The sequence below is a fragment of the Megalobrama amblycephala genome, linkage group LG24, assembly GCF_018812025.1.
Source record: "Megalobrama amblycephala isolate DHTTF-2021 linkage group LG24, ASM1881202v1, whole genome shotgun sequence".
Lineage (NCBI taxonomy): Eukaryota > Metazoa > Chordata > Actinopteri > Cypriniformes > Xenocyprididae > Megalobrama > Megalobrama amblycephala.
Genome location: NC_063067.1, coordinates 2,094,262 through 2,112,320, shown reverse-complemented (window position 1 = coordinate 2,112,320; position 18,059 = coordinate 2,094,262). Strand labels below are relative to the sequence as shown.

At 39.5% G+C, this 18,059-nt stretch overlaps 1 protein-coding gene and 1 long non-coding RNA gene across 3 annotated transcripts; one reads left to right on the top strand and one right to left on the bottom strand.

Moving 5' to 3' along the window:
* Positions 1-308: 308 nt before the first annotated feature.
* Positions 309-10,842, bottom strand: LOC125260296 (E3 ubiquitin-protein ligase TRIM39-like). Its single transcript, XM_048178612.1, is given in 8 exon segments — positions 309-1,128; positions 1,252-1,287; positions 2,297-2,447; positions 4,645-4,878; positions 6,862-6,957; positions 7,233-7,552; positions 7,555-7,785; positions 10,711-10,842. Coding segments are annotated over 7 exon segments (1,605 nt in total). The 5' UTR covers positions 7,784-7,785; positions 10,711-10,842; the 3' UTR covers positions 309-589.
* Positions 10,843-13,973: 3,131 nt separating this feature from the next.
* Positions 13,974-15,546, top strand: LOC125260346. Of its 2 annotated transcripts, XR_007183014.1 has the most exons (4): positions 13,974-14,138; positions 14,220-14,322; positions 14,429-14,534; positions 14,592-15,546. It is a non-coding gene; the product is annotated as an uncharacterized LOC125260346 (long non-coding RNA). The 2 variants fall into 2 exon arrangements; XR_007183013.1 differs by having other exon boundaries at positions 13,979-14,138; positions 14,429-15,546.
* The last annotated feature ends 2,513 nt before the right edge of the window (positions 15,547-18,059 follow it).

Sequence of the window (18,059 nt, the reverse complement as noted above, 5' to 3'; positions counted from 1 at the left end):
TATTTGTACTCCCGTTCTGTTCTGTTCATCCTGTGTCGGTTATTGTATTGTTTTCTACCTGTTATTCTTCCAGTAAACTTGAATGTGCTTTGTATCCTGCATCCCTCGCCTTCTTTACATGGTGTGTTACGTAACATATGAATTGTTTATCCTTTCGATATTTCATTCAAATTATTTGTAAAAAATGTAACAATTTATTAAATAAATGTTTTTCTCCAAAAGACACTGGCCACAATTTTTGTAATTTTTAATGAGTAAAATATCTCTGAAGTATATTCACATATTTACAATTTTAGTATTTATTTTTTTTTTTTACTTCAATTTTTTTTACTTCACAGCTGACTGATTTTTTTAAAGGGCCTAAATATACAGGTTTTTTTGTTGTTGTTTTTTTAGTTTTTTTTTTTTTTTTTTTTTGCACTTGTACACATTTTGTCTATTATATTTTGTCTATATTAATTTCCTTATAATCACAAGTAAAATGTACTTGATTGTGGTTTGTGCAAATTGTTTTTTGGTTTTCATTTACATATTCTGAAAACATCACATCCATATTTAATCTTTTCAGATTTGATGTTTTTTGTTTGTTTCAGTTGACAGGTGTGATGATCAGTGGCTTTGAGTTTTTACCTTTATCATTATGATATGGGCTAAAATATGGATAGAGATTCTCAGTGAAAGTCTGACCAGTGAAAGAGTAGATATGAGATCTGAAGTCCACGTCATAAAAAGAGACCAGACCCTCCTCATAATCCACAAACACTCCCACCTTCTCAGGTTTCACTCTCAGAGATAAAGAGACAGGTGGATCATCAGCAGCTTCATATTGATTCTCATTCATCAGCATCACAGTCCAGTATCCATTCTTAGGATTCAGCCAGATCTCCCCCTTCCTGTTAATGGATTCTCTGGCCACTCCTAAAGCCCACCCAGGCTTTCCCTTCACCTGCACCTCATAGTAAAATCTCCCTGAACTGAATCCCTGCTTTGCCAGAACACAAGGACTCTCATCAAATCTCTTTGGGTTTTCTGGGACGTTCTTCATAATGTCTCCTTCACAGACTTGTTTTCCATCATCAGACAGGATGAGACATGGATAAGCTATATCAGGATCCAGAGTCAAATCCACTGAGAGAGATCAGACATTATCAATCAACTTCAGAACAAACATTTTCAGATGTACAATAAATAATACAGATTATAAACAAAGTATTGTCAGTGTATTGAAGAAAATGGTGTCAGTCACTGTACCTGCAAACTTCTGCACAAACTTCAAACCTGAAGACACTGATGACAATATAATGATGAATTATTATCGAGCACAGCGTTAGTTCAGTCAGGCCAGCTGATCACTAAGGCTTTTAAGTCCCGGCTGGCATGGACCTCACTGCTGAGAGACACTCATCCTCATAACCAAGCTACAGTATAGACGTCCCACTGCCATATGTACACGATTACCATGTTCGCTTTTAAAGACATTACTAAGTGTCTTAATTGTCTATATATTTCCAAGCTGATGGTTCTGGGGGGTTAATGTTAAAGCTCTTGTGTTCAATTAATTTTGGAGCAAGAACCCCCATAAGGAACCATACCGCTAAAAGATAATTGTGTTCAATAAACTCAAGTAACTTGCCAAAGTGGTCCTGTCTGAAATAGGAATAATTTCAGGTTAACAGTGAGTTTATCTCTATTAACAGCATCAGTGGCATGTAGTGATTTCTGGTTATGTATTATTGTTTGTACATGGATAGTTATGTCATGTTGCTTATATGTCTCTAAAGTAAGTTAAAGTAATACTGCAGTAACTGGTTATGGCATAAGTTAAAGTTTGGATTTAACTTCACATAGACTAGGTTTATTAAGTGATTTTATCATACCAGTTTAATGCTAACATTGCAAGTTTAAGTTATATTGTGGTTATATTTTTGAAACATTGTGAATGTTTGCAGACAGAGATTAAATAATTGTGATGACCAGCAGCAGGTCACCAATGCTAACATTTTATTGGTTACACTTTATTTTAAGGTGTCTTTGTTACACTGTAATTAAACATTTAAGTGCTGAGTAATATTAAGAAACTCCATGTTCTTACTGTAGGGTTAGGATTAGGGTCTGGTTAGGATTAGTTGCAGCATGTAATTATGCCTCATTTATAGTTATTACCATACTAACTACATGTACAATGACACTATAAAATAAAGTGTTGCCCTTTTATCCCATAATAGTCCTTGAAAATGTACTTTCTTAGATAGTTACTAACAAAAATATCTATACACTGTATTTGATATTCACATACCAGTTTGACTGAGTTTTTCATTTAGTTTCCCATGTAGAGTTTTCCTCAGTTGAGTCAGAGCTCTTTTCAGAGAGTTCACATTCACATCAGAGTCAATCCGGATCTCAGTCCAGTTCTTGGTGTGTGGACGACTGGACAGGGATGAGCACATCTACAGCAGGAGAGAGAGATGTCACACTTATTCTGTTATCTTGTCTTAGTTTCATTTTCATTAACTTTAATTTGCTCAGCATTGTTTCCTGTTTCCTTTGTTAATTTTCCAACCACTTTTTTACTATGGTTACTGATTAATTTGATCACACCTTGTATTCTGTTCATTATCTGTGTAGATTTAAGTTCCTGTGAGTTCTCGCTCAACAAAGTTACCTACCGTCTCAACCACCACAGTACTGTATTGCACCTTCATTTCACGTATCACTCCTTAAACCCCACACTGAACCCTTGTCTCCTTCCACAGATCCTGGTGACGCTGCCTCCTGACCTGGTTGAAGAAGAGTCCATCTACGGGGTGCGATCCTCAACTCTCAACGACGGGGTCCCCAACTGGAATACCTCGTCGACTGGAAGGATTATGGACCTGAGGAACGATCCTGGGTTAATCGTCACCACATCCTCGACCCCTCACTACTTACCCAATTCCACGTTGACCATCCGGATACGATCCAACTAAGACATTCCAAAGTCATTCCTCAGCTAAGTGTCAGTGTGTTTGTGCTTGCATCAAAAGTCATCATTCCATTTGTTGTTACCTGTGTTTGTGTCTCTGTAAATACACTACCATCTGACTTTTTACTTCTCTGTCTCCATCTGAGTCTGACAAATACAATGTTAGCATCTGTTAGATGTAATTGTAGAGGGAAAGTGGTTAATTTTGAGATTTTTTTTCCCCGCTATTTTCATCTTCCGGGTTTAAAATCTACATTGTGGTGACGTATCGGTGCACTATCACACTTCGATGACGTGTCGATGTATCATAATTATTTATGAGACTGAGTTTTCTTATCCTATCAGAAGACAAAAAAGGACACCACATCAATGACAGACATAAACTGCTAACTGCGTAATAGTGATGTGTCGTTCTTGAAAAAATCAATTCTCGGGAAGAACGAGTTTCCGGCTCAATATTCTACAGACTGCATTGTTCACCTGTGTAGCGTAGCCGGAAAGAGAATGGTTCACTTCATGTCTGTTTTTGAGTCACCTTAATCACGTGACAGACCCATTAAACCAATGGAACGACTGTGTGACAAAACTAAGTAAATAACCGAAAGACTCATGAAACTAACATTAATAATTCAAATTCAAAATGAAATTTATGTCATTATGTCCTTTTTGAGCAATCTTCTTAATTCTAATATGTCTTTGCAATTATTATACCAGCAAACTCAAAATTGGAGTAAAAATGAACTCATAAATACTTTGACTGCATTGGTTTAGCGTATGGGGCTGCCTGTCACGTCATTAAGGAATGACTTAAAAGGAATGACCCGAAGACTTGTCAGACAAGAGGTGAGCTTAAATCTTAATGAAGACCCAGGTAAAGAATGAATTAATCTTTTCTGTATCTTAAAGCATTGTAGTTTTGTATTGTTTGTAGTGTGATCAATGTTTGCATAAGTAATAGATGTGTTGTTGAAGTAACACATAACATTTTAATTACATTTTGCTAAAATGAACGAAATGACTCGAAAAAAGATTCGTTCATTTTGCTGAACGAGACTCAAAAGTCAGAGTCGGTAAAATGATCCGAACTTCCCATCACTAGTAGTAGATGAGAGAAGCGTTCATGGGTCTTAAGTGTTTGTGGTGTAAAAGTTCGGGTGTGTTGCATGGCTTTCCCCACAATGCAGCCAGGGCAAGACTGCCTGCGGGTGGTTGGTTGGCCATCAAATACCGACACAAGTTTTTTCTCGAGAGAGCTACGAGAACAAGAGAGAGGTGGACTTCGGCCTTATTCATCCTCTGACAGGTGCTTCAAACAGTGAGATCGCATACAATAAGCTAGAGATGCATTAATGGGTCAAAAACGAGTGTTTGTTTTTGCTTTGTAAGAGTTTCAAAGCATAAATAAATCTCAGAAGTTATCAAAGATGCAACAGCGTGTTCGTATTGGATGCAGAGAACAAAATGCGAATGGCTGTGCATATTGTGTATTAAATTATAGCAAATACCATGCGTATATTGTGTTGCATGTAATAGTAATTTGCAGTGTGCATTTGTTGCTTTTTTTCCCTCAGGAAACCTTCAGCCACACCACTGGACACCTTCGTTGGGCCAGTTGTGTGAATCTTACAGAACAGAGAGTTTGTACTGTAATATTGTACATGATGAGACAGATGTTCACAGACCTGTATGAGGTGGAGATGATCGTCAGTGTGTGAGAGCTGCTCCAGCTCAGTGTTTCTCTTCTTCAGCTCAGTGATTTCCTGCTGCAGCTCTTTAATGAGATCTTCAGCCTGTTTCTCTGTTTCTTTCTGCTGTTCCTCCATCATCTTCAGCTGCTCAGACTGACATCTCTCAATGGAGCGGATCAGATCAGTGAAGAGCTCAACTCTGGAGGATTTCTCTTTCTCTGTGTTTCTCTGATGAATGAAAAGTTCTATTTGTTAATATATTACATATTATATGTTCAACCCAAAATGAAAATTCTCTCATCATCAATTAACCGCATGTCACTTAAAATGCGTAATTTTCAGTGGAATACAAAAGACACTCAAGTGCAATACACCAAGATTTGTGAACTATGGGAAAAAATAATGTGTTTAGAACTTGAGGGTTACTAGATGATGGCAGAACTCTCGATTTAATTCAGTGTCTTTATTAATTAGGTTGAAATATTACAAACCTGATTCCAAAAAAGTTGGGACACTGTACAAATTGTGAATAAAAACAGAATGCAATGATGTGGAAGTTTCATATTTCAATAGTTAATTCAGAATACAACATAGATGACATATCAAATGTTTAAACTGAGAAAATGTATCATTTTAAGGGAAAAATAAGTTGATTTTAAATTTCATGGCATCAACACATCTCAAAAAAGTTGGGACAAGGACATGTTTACCACTGTGTGGCATCCCCTCTTCTTTTTATAACAGTCTGCAAACGTCTGGAGACTGAGGAGACAAGTTGCTCAAGTTTAGGAATAGGAATGTTGTCCCATTCTTGTCTAATACAGGCTTCTAGTTGCTCAACTGTCTTAGGTCTTCTTTGTCACGTCTTCCTCTTTATGATGTGCCAAATGTTTTCTATGGGTGAAAGACCTGGACTGCAGGCTGGCCATTTCAGTACCCGGATCCTTCTTCTACGCAGCCATGATGTTGTAATTGATGCAGTATGTGGTTTGGCATTGTCATGTTGGAAAATGCAAGGTCTTCCCTGAAAGAGACGAAGTCTGGATGGGAGCATATGTTGTTCTAGAACTTGGATATACCTTTCAGCATTGATGGTGCCTTTCCAGATGTGTAAGCTGCCCATGCCACACGCACTCATGCAACCCCATACCATCAGAGATGCAGGCTTCTGAACTGAGCGCTGATAACAACTTGGGTTGTCCTTGTCCTCTTTAGTCTGGATGACATGGCATCCCAGTTTTCCAAAAAGAACTTCAAATTTTGATTCGTCTGACCACAGAACAGTTTTCCGCTTTGCCACAGTCCATTTTAAAAGAGCCTTGGCTCAGAGAAAATGCCTGCGCTTCTGGATCATGTTTAGAAATGGCTTCTTTTTTGACCTATAGAGTTTTAGTCAGAAATGGCGAATGGCGAATGGTACGGTGGATTGTGTTCAACGACAATGTTTTCTGGAAGTATTCCTGAGCCCATGTTGTGATTTCCATTACAGTAGCATTCCTGTATGTGATGCAGTGCCGTCTAAGGGCCCGAAGATCACGGGCATCCAGTATGGTTTTCCGGCCTTAACCCTTACGCACAGAGATTGTTCCAGATTCTCTGAATCTTTGGATGATATTATGCACTGTAGATGATGATAACTTCAAACTCTTTGCAATTTTTCTCTGAGAAACTCCTTTCTGATATTGCTCCACTATTTTTCGCTGCAGCATTGGGGGAATTGGTGATCCTCTGCCCATCTTGACTTCTGAGAGACACTGCCACTCTGAGAGGCTCTTTTTATACCCAATCATGTTGCCAATTGACCTAATAATGCAAATTGGTCCTCCAGCTGTTCCTTATATGTACATTTAAATTTTCCGGCCTCTTATTGCTACCTGTCCCAACTTTTTTGGAATGTGTAGCTCTCATGAAATCCAAAATGAGCCAATATTTGGCATGACATTTCAAAATGTCTCACTTTCAACATTTGATATGTTATCTATATTCTATTGTGAATAAAATATAAGTTTATGAGATTTGTAAATTATTGCATTCCTTTTTTATTCACAATTTGTAGAGTGTCCCAACTTTTTTGGAATCAAGTTTGTATGATGCATAAAATTTTTTGAGATATATTTTTGGAAGGATAGTTAAACAGAAAGTGAAATGGGAGAAGAGGATTGAAAAGGACCATGACTCAGGAAATGAACTCTGATTGATTAAAGCACAAACCTTTCTCAGCTCTACTGAGTGTTTGATCTCTTGAATCTTCTTCATTCTGTCCTCAATCGTCTGATGAACGTCAGTCTGTCTCTGAACCAGCTGATTCTACATACAGAGAAAAACATTTATCATTGAATTTATGTTTCCTTCTTCTGACAGTCTTGTTTGATTTTTTCTTTTTAAACCATTTAAAGACCATATTAATTCAAAATTATAGTTTTGAATTTTTTAATCCTGACAGTTTCTCGAGCAACAAAAAGCTTTTATCAGAAGAAATGAAAGACCATTGGATTTGGGTCAGGTTCTTCAACATGTCAAGACACAGGAAAGAAAACTGTATTTCAAAGTGTGCTTAAAGTGTTTTGTCTGTAACTCTTTACCTTCTTCTCTCGACTCTCCTCCTCTATAGGAACAGTGTTGTGAGTCCTGTGTTCTCCTTCAGTGCAGGACAGACAAACACTCGTCTGATCATCTCTGCAGAACATCTCCAGAGGTCTCTCATGTTTCTGGCATATATAATCATCCAGATTTTCCACAGCATTGACGAGTTTGTGTTTCTTTAGACGTGGGACTCTGAGATGAGGCTCCAGATGAACATCACAGTAAGAGCTTTGACACGTCAGGCAGGTCTTCACAGCTTTCTGCTTTCTTTCATCACAGATGTCACAGAACACCTCAGATTCTCCTGATTAAACTTCTTAAAGTGTTGCACAACCTCTCTGAGTGTTGTATTAATCTTGAGATCAGGTCTTTTGCTGAATGTTTCTTTACAGAGTGGACAGAAGCAGGTCTGTGTGTTCGTCCAGCATTTGCTCAGGCAGGTTCTGCAGAAGTTGTGTCCACATGGAGTGGTGACTGGATCAGTGAACACTTCCAGACAGATGGAGCACTGGAGCTCCTCATTTAGTGCTGAACCACTGGAAGATGCCATGACTGAAAAGAGAATGATAATATATCATCTACATTGCTGAAGAGAGCAGCTTTCATAATTATATGCACTTAATAAATTAGGCTATGGGTGTTTCAAATGTTAAATACTATTGAAACACCCATTATTCCTGAATGAAGCCCACTAAATGACCAAAACTCCACATTCCAAAGATCAAAGAGAATCAACCCATTCTCCCACCAAGTCTTTCATGAGCCATAAAATTGCTGAAAGATCCTGTTCTCCAATTTCTGCCATTTGGAGACCATTGATTGTAGAGACAGATCAAAAAGACTCTCTCTCACTTTGTTGGATCAGCAAACACCAGGACGCAAGGTGCAAATTCCCACTGTTATCAGGAAACTCGGACCTGCGACACATCTCAAGGTGAAAGTCACAGCAGGCCACTATGGGAATCACCTACAGGAAACATTCCCTCTGCCCAACTTTGCATTTCAAAAGACATTCCAAAGTTTCCCTGGCAGACAAGGAAGCCACTCTCTTTGTTTTAAACAGAAAAAATTTAATAAATACTGCCAAAGATATGAACTGAAGTAGCCTCTAACATATCATATGTAATAAGCATGCTTTATTTTGTTCATGGAACCTAATTCTTTCTGTGTGTTTTAAATATTGATTACAGGTAAATTTGAAGAAAATCTACCTCAATTACAGAAAGTGTGTACTGTTTGGTATGGTTGTGATGGATGAATGCTTTCCAGTATTTTGACGCAAAATTGATTTATGTAAGATGTACGACTTTTGAATCAGCAAAGTTAACTTCTCAAAGTTCTGACCAAAATCCCTAAGTTTGAGAACAAAGGACTGTAAGGACATTATGCTAATTACATACAAGAACAGGAGAACTGGGCATAGGACCCGCCCAAAACCATATCTGGCTAAAACAATCGGAAAGGCGAAACCAACAAACCGTTCAAAACTCAATACAGCGCATTGTGTTTTCGTTTTTGCCTTTGTGTGCTTGTACTACGCCTTGGCCTTCGCTGAGTCGTCGGACCGACCATCGTCCTGCCTGCAAGCTAAACCTCTTCAAGAACTCACTCAACCCCCCTGCAAGAACCTTCGTTGAACTTCACAGAAGAAGACTCACTCAAAGTCTTTTAGTTCCAGCAACTCCTCGAGACGACGAGAGAAATCTCCGCAGCAACACGTAAACCCTGCAACCACTCAACGGAGATTCCATTTCCTGCAAAGCCAACTATTTCCCCACAGAACGCCGTCCTTCAGAACACTTGACCGAGCAGCACCCCGAAATTTCCTTCAACTCCGTCACGAAGGGAACTCGTGCTTACAGAAGCATCCAAACGCAAGTAATACAGGTCTCCTAACTTTGCTGAGCTGGTGCAATTTTATTAAGCAAATGAAACTATGGTTGAATTGCTAGTGTATTAATTCTCTCAGGTTACCGTCAAAGAAAATTGTTCAAACTAGACAATTGGGAATCCATTCACCTCCAGATAACAAGCTTTCCTGTAGCTCAGTGGTTAGAGCATGGCACTAGCAATGCCAAAGGTCATGGGTTCGATCCTAGGGATTGCACATATTCAGATACAAATGTATAGTATAATGCAATGTAAGTCGCTTTGGATAAAAGCGTCTGCCAAATGCATAAATGTAATGTAAATGTAACAATCTCACCATTTCCCTGTAACTGAATGAATGAGTGTGTGTGTGTGCGTATGTTTTTCGTTAGATTAGTTTGTGTGTAGTAGATTTAGTTCAATAGTCTTGTTTGATTTTTCACACATACAAGTGTCTTGTGCTGTGGTTGCCAAATTGCTGCCTTAAACTATGATTTTGCTACCGTGCTCATAATCATAATCATAATCAATCATAACAAAATAGTCTTACCATTGGCCACGGGATAATATTTTGTCCTGAATTGGTAAAATACTTTAACCTCAATTTTTCGGTGGATGAATAATTGATGAAGTGTTAAATATGAATTCTGAATCATTTACAGTTAATTTGGTTCTTATTCACTGTAATTTAATTACACTTTTTGATAATTAATCGGGTTAATTCTTACACTATTATAATTAACAATGATTATTTATGTACCGTTGTTTATATCAAAGTCAAAGAATGCCCACCTCCAACACTAACCCTAACCACACCGAGCCTATAAGCTCCACCACTAACTTCTGGTCTGATTGCTGGTCTGTACTTTCAGACAGATCTGTGGCACTGCAGTAGGTACTAGTGAGTGGTAGAAAAAAAACTGAAGGTACTAAATACAGAAACTAAATATGTCTCTGGGAGCAGTACAGCAAATTTAAGAAGGTTTTTACAACATTTTAATACCATAATGAAAATATATTTTATAAAAGACCACAAAGAAAATGAGTAGAAGTGTAATTTTTCAAACAAATAACCTACTTAATAAACATCTGTAAGCACAAGGTGCCAGTTCTGTTTAATGGAGTTTTCACTGAACTTTAGTTGCGTCCCAAATGACGCACTATACACTATGCACTTTATACACTATGTACTTGTGCACTATGCACTCATCCATGTAGTGTGTGAATTGTATTAAGGTTATTTTGTCATTTAACATCGGAGTTTGATACCCTCTCCCCCTCCACTACGTAATTAAAGCTGCGACAGTTGAGTGCATGAAGTGGTCCAACATTCCACACTTCGTTTTTTCCGTTAATTTAGTGCATCATCTGGGTATTTAAAGTGCACTTTTTCTTTTTGGAATTTTCAGTGTGAACGCACTACTCACACTATTTATACTTGAAAAACGTCATAGAATAGTGCATAAGTACGCGAAATTGGGACGCACCTTTTGTTTATTTTGTCTGCAGTTCAAGTACTTCCTGTTTCTGATATGTGACATGAACACAAACTATAAATTTTACTGCTTCATGCTATTAAACTAGAGAACTTTAATTTTCATCACTTACCTGTGAGTGAATATCCGATTTGATCGTTAATTTTAGAGTTTCTGAAGAGAAATGTTGTTTTTAAGAAGCTTCCAGTTCATCTGTTCAGTTTCATTTTTACTGAAGTCTACACACGTGCAGTGATGTCATATAACTCCGCCCAAAAATATGAAACAGTTCCTAATTCATCTCTGCTAAATGTGTAAACATTGTAATAAATATATAGACAGACTATATGTGTAGTTTTGTTTAGTTCCTTAATTAAGGTGACCAGATTTCTGAAATGGAAACCGGGGACATTTCCTATGTAAGTGGTCAAAATACCACCAAAATCTCATTTGTTATTATCTATTAATTAAAAAACGGGGACAGTACATTTTTGATTTTTTTATTGCTGTGAGTTTCACATTTTACATTAATAAATATTATGATTTAATTTTATTATTAGGATTTGGTCTTGGTTTTAATACAACTCACCAAAATAACTAGCCAGTAGGCCTAACTTTTGAATTGAATATTTTAATTTTCACGAGCTGTTTATACTGTACGAAATTACAACTTTTGTCCAATGACATTTAAATTTTCTGTTAACAGCTTTACTGACATGAAAGGAGCTTTGTTGTAGTATTCTTGAGTAAAGTTCATAAAATGTAGGCTACATTTATTCTCACTGGAAATTGTAAAATGTTCTGTATACCTCCTCTAGGGGGGTCGGGGGGCATGCATCCCCGGAAGAAAATTTTGTACATTTTAAAGGTTAAATGCATCAATCTGGTGCACTTTGGAAGCTCAAAATTAAGAGCTTCAACCCATGTACAGTGTGCACACTTGAACAAAGAAACAGCATTAACTTGTACCTGGACATTAAAGAGGGTTCAAACATCTTTTTAGCTGTGATATAAGTCTACATCGTTAGGTGTTTTAGGATGCCAAACAATTATTACAATAAAATAATAATACAATAATGTTTTAGGCCTAGCTATATAATTATTCAATATGACAATAAAATCCATATAGGCTATTGTAACAAATGCACTCTTTTTTTTTTTTTTTTTGGTTAGGCTACTTTACACAACGTCTAGGGAAATTAAAATACTATTTTTAGCCAATTTCTAAGATAAATCCTTGAGCTTTAATTTTGATCACCATGTCACCAGCTGATTGTGTGAGCAAAGTGCGCACATCTCTTTAAAACAGGCAGCACAGACTGTACATATATACTTAATCACTGTATTTTGCTGTTGTATAAAGGCACAAAGCCATATCACCGTTTCGATTTTAGTTCGTTGGCAAAATACAATGTTAGAGACCATTAGCCTATGTTTTAAATTTTCGGTTCATTATGAAACGGCGGCAATGGCACAGGATCATTAATGGGAAACACTGAATGAATGTTTAGCTGACACATGTGCTAAAGTTCTCATATCAGTTGTTATATCATAACAAAAACCCTTCAACCGGACCGAACGAGATCTCGAGGCAGTGGCGAGGCCAGAAATCTTCAAGTGGGTGGACCTTGGTGAAATAGGTGTCACGGCACGAAGAAAGACAGAAGGAAGATCCAAGTGCAGCAAAGTGTTTTATTAAGGGCAATACCAAAAAGCGTAATCCCGAGTACAGGCAGGGGTCGGCATCCAAACAACAGTCCAAAAATAAAACAAGAAACTAGAAAACAACAAACCAAAACAGGAGAACAAGGAAACCAGGGATCAGACCAAGGGTGACATCAAACAATGAACCACAAATCCAGACAGCAACAAACCAGGTATAAATAGACAGACACTGATGAGGTGATACAAAACAGCTGGGTGCAATGATGAGTGGTGATTAGTCCGGGAAGTGTGTATGGGGAATGTAGTCCATGAAACAGGTGGAAATGACAGTCCGGGACGGAGTGCCCTCTAAAGGCTGAAGGGCACTCTCACAGGTGATCGTGACAATAGGGTGGACCTCTATTTTTTTTCATATATATATATATATATATATATATATATATATATATATATACAGGTCCTTCTCAAAAAATTAGCATATTGTGATAAAGTTCATTATTTTCCATAATGTAATGATAAAAATTAAACTTTCATATATTTTAGATTCATTGCACACCAACTGAAATATTTCAGGTCTTTTATTGTTTTAATACTGATGATTTTGGCATACAGCTCATGAAAACCCAAAATTCCTATCTCAAAAATTAGCATATCATGAAAAGGTTCTCTAAACGAGCTATTAACCTAATCATCTGAATCAACTAATTAACTCTAAACACCTGCAAAAGATTCCTGAGGCTTTTAAAAACTCCCAGCCTGGTTCATTACTCAAAACCGCAATCATGGGTAAGACTGCCAACCAGAAGGCCATCATTGACACCCTCAAGCGAGAGGGTAAGACACAGAAAGAAATTTCTGAACGAATAGGCTGTTCCCAGAGTGCTGTATCAAGGCACCTCAGTGGGAAGTCTGTGGGAAGGAAAAAGTGTGGCAAAAAACGCTGCACAACGAGAAGAGGTGACCGGACCCTGAGGAAGATTGTGGAGAAGGACCGATTCCAGACCTTGGGGGACCTGCGGAAGCAGTGGACTGAGTCTGGAGTAGAAACATCCAGAGCCACCGTGCACAGGCGTGTGCAGGAAATGGGCTACAGGTGCCGCATTCCCCAGGTCAAGCCACTTTTGAACAGCACTGGACTGTTGCTCAGTGGTCCAAAGTACTTTTTTCGGATGAAAGCAAATTTTGCATGTCAGGTGCCAGAGTCTGGAGGAAGACTGGGGAGAAGGAAATGCCAAAATGCCTGAAGTCCAGTGTCAAGTACCCACAGTCAGTGATGGTCTGGGGTGCCATGTCAGCTGCTGGTGTTGGTCCACTGTGTTTTATCAAGGGCAGGGTCAATGCAGCTAGCTATCAGGAGATTTTGGAGCACTTCATGCTTCCATCTGCTGAAAAGCTTTATGGAGATGAAGATTTCATTTTTCAGCACGACCTGGCACCTGCTCACAGTGCCAAAACCACTGGTAAATGGTTTACTGACCATGGTATTACTGTGCTCAATTGGCCTGCCAACTCTCCTGACCTGAACCCCATAGAGAATCTGTGGGATATTGTGAAGAGAAAGTTGAGAGACGCAAGACCCAACACTCTGGATGAGCTTAAGGCCGCTATCGAAGCATCCTGGGCCTCCATAACACCTCAGCAGTGCCACAGGCTGATTGCCTCCATGCCACGCCGCATTGAAGCAGTCATTTCTGCAAAAGGATTCCCGACCAAGTATTGAGTGTGTGGCAGGAGGGGTTATTGTTGCTTACGTCACAATGTTTTAGCTTATTGGCAGTGTCACTGGGCTATAAAAACGGGAACATGCGCGTTATCTGGGATGCGTCATTTGGGGAACTGTTGCGTCGTTAACGCGCTTCCGTCACTTCCCGGAACTGGATGTGAGTGCTCGACACGGTAAGAACGCGCTGCTAGTTATCTTGTTTGATATGGCCTGTGTGTTTACGAGAGGCGTACACTCTATCTAATGTGTTTTAGAGACTGCAACTTGGTTGGAGAGCAGTTCTACCTGGACTCGGCGAGTTTTGCTGCAATGTCGTTTATTATTGTTTACATGTAGTGGGTGTAGACATCGAAGAAGGTAGGTCGAATGCTGTTAATTCCTATTTAACCGCGTTAAGCGACGTATGCATTCAGGAGCGCGCTGATTAAATTGAGTATGTTCTTAACTCAACCCCTTTTCTTAGCTGTGAGAACCAGATGCACTTGCTGGGTCGCTGTTTTCTGTACCGGCGTTTGCTTGAAAAGACTCTATTTGTTGGCTCTTTATAGAAACGTTAATCCCTGCAATTGGTAAGTATTCATGCACACGCATATGATGGTGAGAGAATATATTTAACAGAGTAACAGTCTCGCTTTATCTATAGGTGTTGTGACGGCCGTAACTGCAATCTATTCGGGGTGCTCCGCGTTTGTTATGGCTGCAGTGCTGTCCTGTTTCCAGTTTCTAATTTTCTTTCTTCGTTAATTTTTCTTTTCTGACTGCTTTATATCTTGTATATATCTATATATATACAATATATCTATATCTTATATCTATATTTTGTTTGCTCTTTTCAGTTGTATTAATACTATTTTTGTCTTTGAAGCTTGAATCATTTCAGTTTAAATTCCAATTATTATATTTTTGTGACTTTCTTTAGTCTATTTCTGCTTGTTTCTTTAGTTGCATTAGATTGCTGTATTGTTTTTGGGGTTTGAATTACCTTTGTCTCTAATTTTGATTATATTTTTGTGATTCTTTACTTATTATTTGATTTGCTTCCCCCAGTGGCGTTAGATTTTGTTTTGTGATTTATATCATTTGTTTAAAGTCTATTCTGTTTTTTTCTTTTTTTGTTTACTTGTATTTTGTTGAAATTTTGACTTTTGCTTTAAGCAATCATTTGTTACCAACATTCATTTGTGTTATTTGATTGGTTGAGTTGCACTACCCAGTCTCTAAAAGTGATTGTGTGCTTGATTCTGATCACTTTTGTCTCGGCAGGGCCTGAGCACGAGGGGCAGAGGACTGGTTTTAGGTGGTGGTATATCCCTCACAAGTGTGCAGTGACCACCTCACCGTGTGTGTGTGTGTGTGTGTGTGTGTGTGTGCGTGTGCGTGTGCGCGTGTGGACACAGTAAAGTGCAGTGATTCACCTACAGGTGGTGTGGTCTGATTATCCGTTTTTTACTGGTAAGCTCTAGCCCCTGCCCTCGACTTGTTCTAAGAATCTTAAGTGGCCTGTGTGGCTGGGACAAATGTCTAATTGTTTGTTTTTAATATTGTTTTTAATGATGTCAATAAAATAATTTTGTACTGTTACCCATGTCTCTGACTCTAATTAGTGATACGAATCTGTGTAAACAACTATAAGTGGTTTATTCTAATTCTTTGGGTGAAACTCCCAAAGTGGCGTAGTCGGAGTGAGTTTGACATCTTATAATTTCCACTGTATTTAAAATAAAAGTCCTTATTGCCCTCGAACCCCCGCCACATTGTGGCGTAGCCGGCAGGGTCACTATAATTTTGCGTCAGAGACATTGGGTTTTCGTTGTATTGCTTTTGTGTTGTGTATTTTGAGTTTGTGTTTTTGGAAACAGGGCAACAGTGCATTGTTCCAGAGTCGTTCCATTTGGTGGCCTCTTTCCTGTGGTAAGTGTTTTTCTAAGGAAAAAAAAAGGGGTAAAATTTAAAGATGGAGGATGAATTACAAGAATTGAGGGATTTGGTAGCTCAGTTGAGAGCTGACAATGCACGGTTGCAGCAGGCACAGGCACCAGTTGGGTTGCCTGGTCCTGATGCCGCCTTGCCTGGCACCTCCACTGCTCCGCCTGTTACACCTCAACCAGCTGGTGCCGTTGCATCTGAACAATTTGTTTTTGTACCGCGAGATCGACGGTGCCCAAAGTTTAATGGCAAATCAGGTTTATGTATTGACGAATGGGTTGAGGAGGCACAGGCGTGCATGAGGGTACGTTATATGTCGACCGCAGACCAAGCTTTCTTCTTGTTTGACCACTTGGAGGGAGAGGCCCGGGAAGAGATTAGGTATCGGCCTGATTTAGAACGCGGAGACCCTGATAAGATTATTAAGGCGTTGCGTGATCTTTATGGCTGTTCTCAGTCTTATGTAGCGTTACAGGAGGCCTTCTTTTCTAGAAAGCAACAAGAGGGTGAGACTCTGTTAGAATTTTCTCTTGCGCTTATGGGCCTGTTGGAAAGGGTTAAGAACCGGTCGCCGCATGTTATCCCTAATGCAGAAACCTTATTGCGGGATCAATTTGTCGAGCACGTAAGTCTCTAAAAGTGATTGTGTGCTTGATTCTGATCACTTTTGTCTCGGCAGGGCCTGAGCACGAGGGGCAGAGGACTGGTTTTAGGTGGTGGTATATCCCTCACAAGTGTGCAGTGACCACCTCACCGTGTGTTGTGTGTGTGTGTGTGTGTGTGTGTGTGTGTGCGTGTGCGCGGACACAGTAAAGTGCAGTGATTCACCTACAGGTGGTGTGGTCTGATTATCCGTTTTTACTGGTAAGCTCTAGCCCCTGCCCTCGACTTGTTCTAAGAATCTTAAGTGGCCTGTGTGGCTGGGACAAATGTCTAATTGTTTGTTTTTAATATTGTTTTTAATGATGTCAATAAAATAATTTTGTACTGTTACCCATGTCTCTGACTCTAATTAGTGATACGAATCTGTGTAAACAACTATAAGTGGTTTATTCTAATTCTTTGGGTGAAACTCCCAAAGTGGCGTAGTCGGAGTGAGTTTGACATCTTATAATTTCCACTGTATTTAAAATAAAAGTCCTTATTGCCCTCGAACCCCCGCCACATTGTGGCGTAGTCGGCAGGGTCACTATAATTTTGCGTCAGAGACATTGGGTTTTCGTTGTATTGCTTTTGCGTTGTGTATTTTGAGTTTGTTTTTGGAAACAGGGCAGCAGTGCATTGTTCCAGAGTCGTTCCATTTGGTGGCCTCTTTCCTGTGGTAAGTGTTTTTCTAAGGAAAAAAAGGGGTAAAATTTAAAGATGGAGGATGAATTACAAGAATTGAGGGATTTGGTAGCTCAGTTGAGAGCTGACAATGCACGGTTGCAGCAGGCACAGGCACCAGTTGGGTTGCCTGGTCCTGATGCCGCCTTGCCTGGCACCTCCACTGCTCCGCCTGTTACACCTCAACCAGCTGGTGCCGTTGCATCTGAACGATTTGTTTTTGTACCGCGAGATCGACGGTGCCCAAAGTTTAATGGCAAATCAGGTTTATGTATTGACGAATGGGTTGAGGAGGCACAGGCGTGCATGAGGGTACGTTATATGTCGACCGCAGACCAAGCTTTCTTCTTGTTTGACCACTTGGAGGGAGAGGCCCGGGAAGAGATTAGGTATCGGCCTGATTTAGAACACGGAGACCCTGATAAGATTATTAAGGCGTTGTGTGATCTTTATGGCTGTTCTCAGTCTTATGTAGCGTTACAGGAGGCCTTCTTTTCTAGAAAGCAACTAGAGGGTGAGACTCTGTTAGAATTTTCTCTTGCGCTTATGGGCCTGTTGGAAAGGGTTAAGAACCGGTCGCCGCATGTTATCCCTAATGCAGAAACCTTATTGCGGGATCAATTTGTCGAGCACGTCGCTGATAGTGGCCTGAGGCGAGAGCTGAAGCAGTTGGTTCGTCGCCAACCTACTGCCACCTTATTAGACGTCCGCAGTGAAGCAATTAGGTGGGAACAAGAGGGGATGCCTGGGGGAGCAAGAGGGCGTAGTCAGTCGGTCCCCCTAGCATACGGCATTCAATATGGGGTGCGTGGGGAGACGTCGGTCGAATTTGCAAGGTCGTC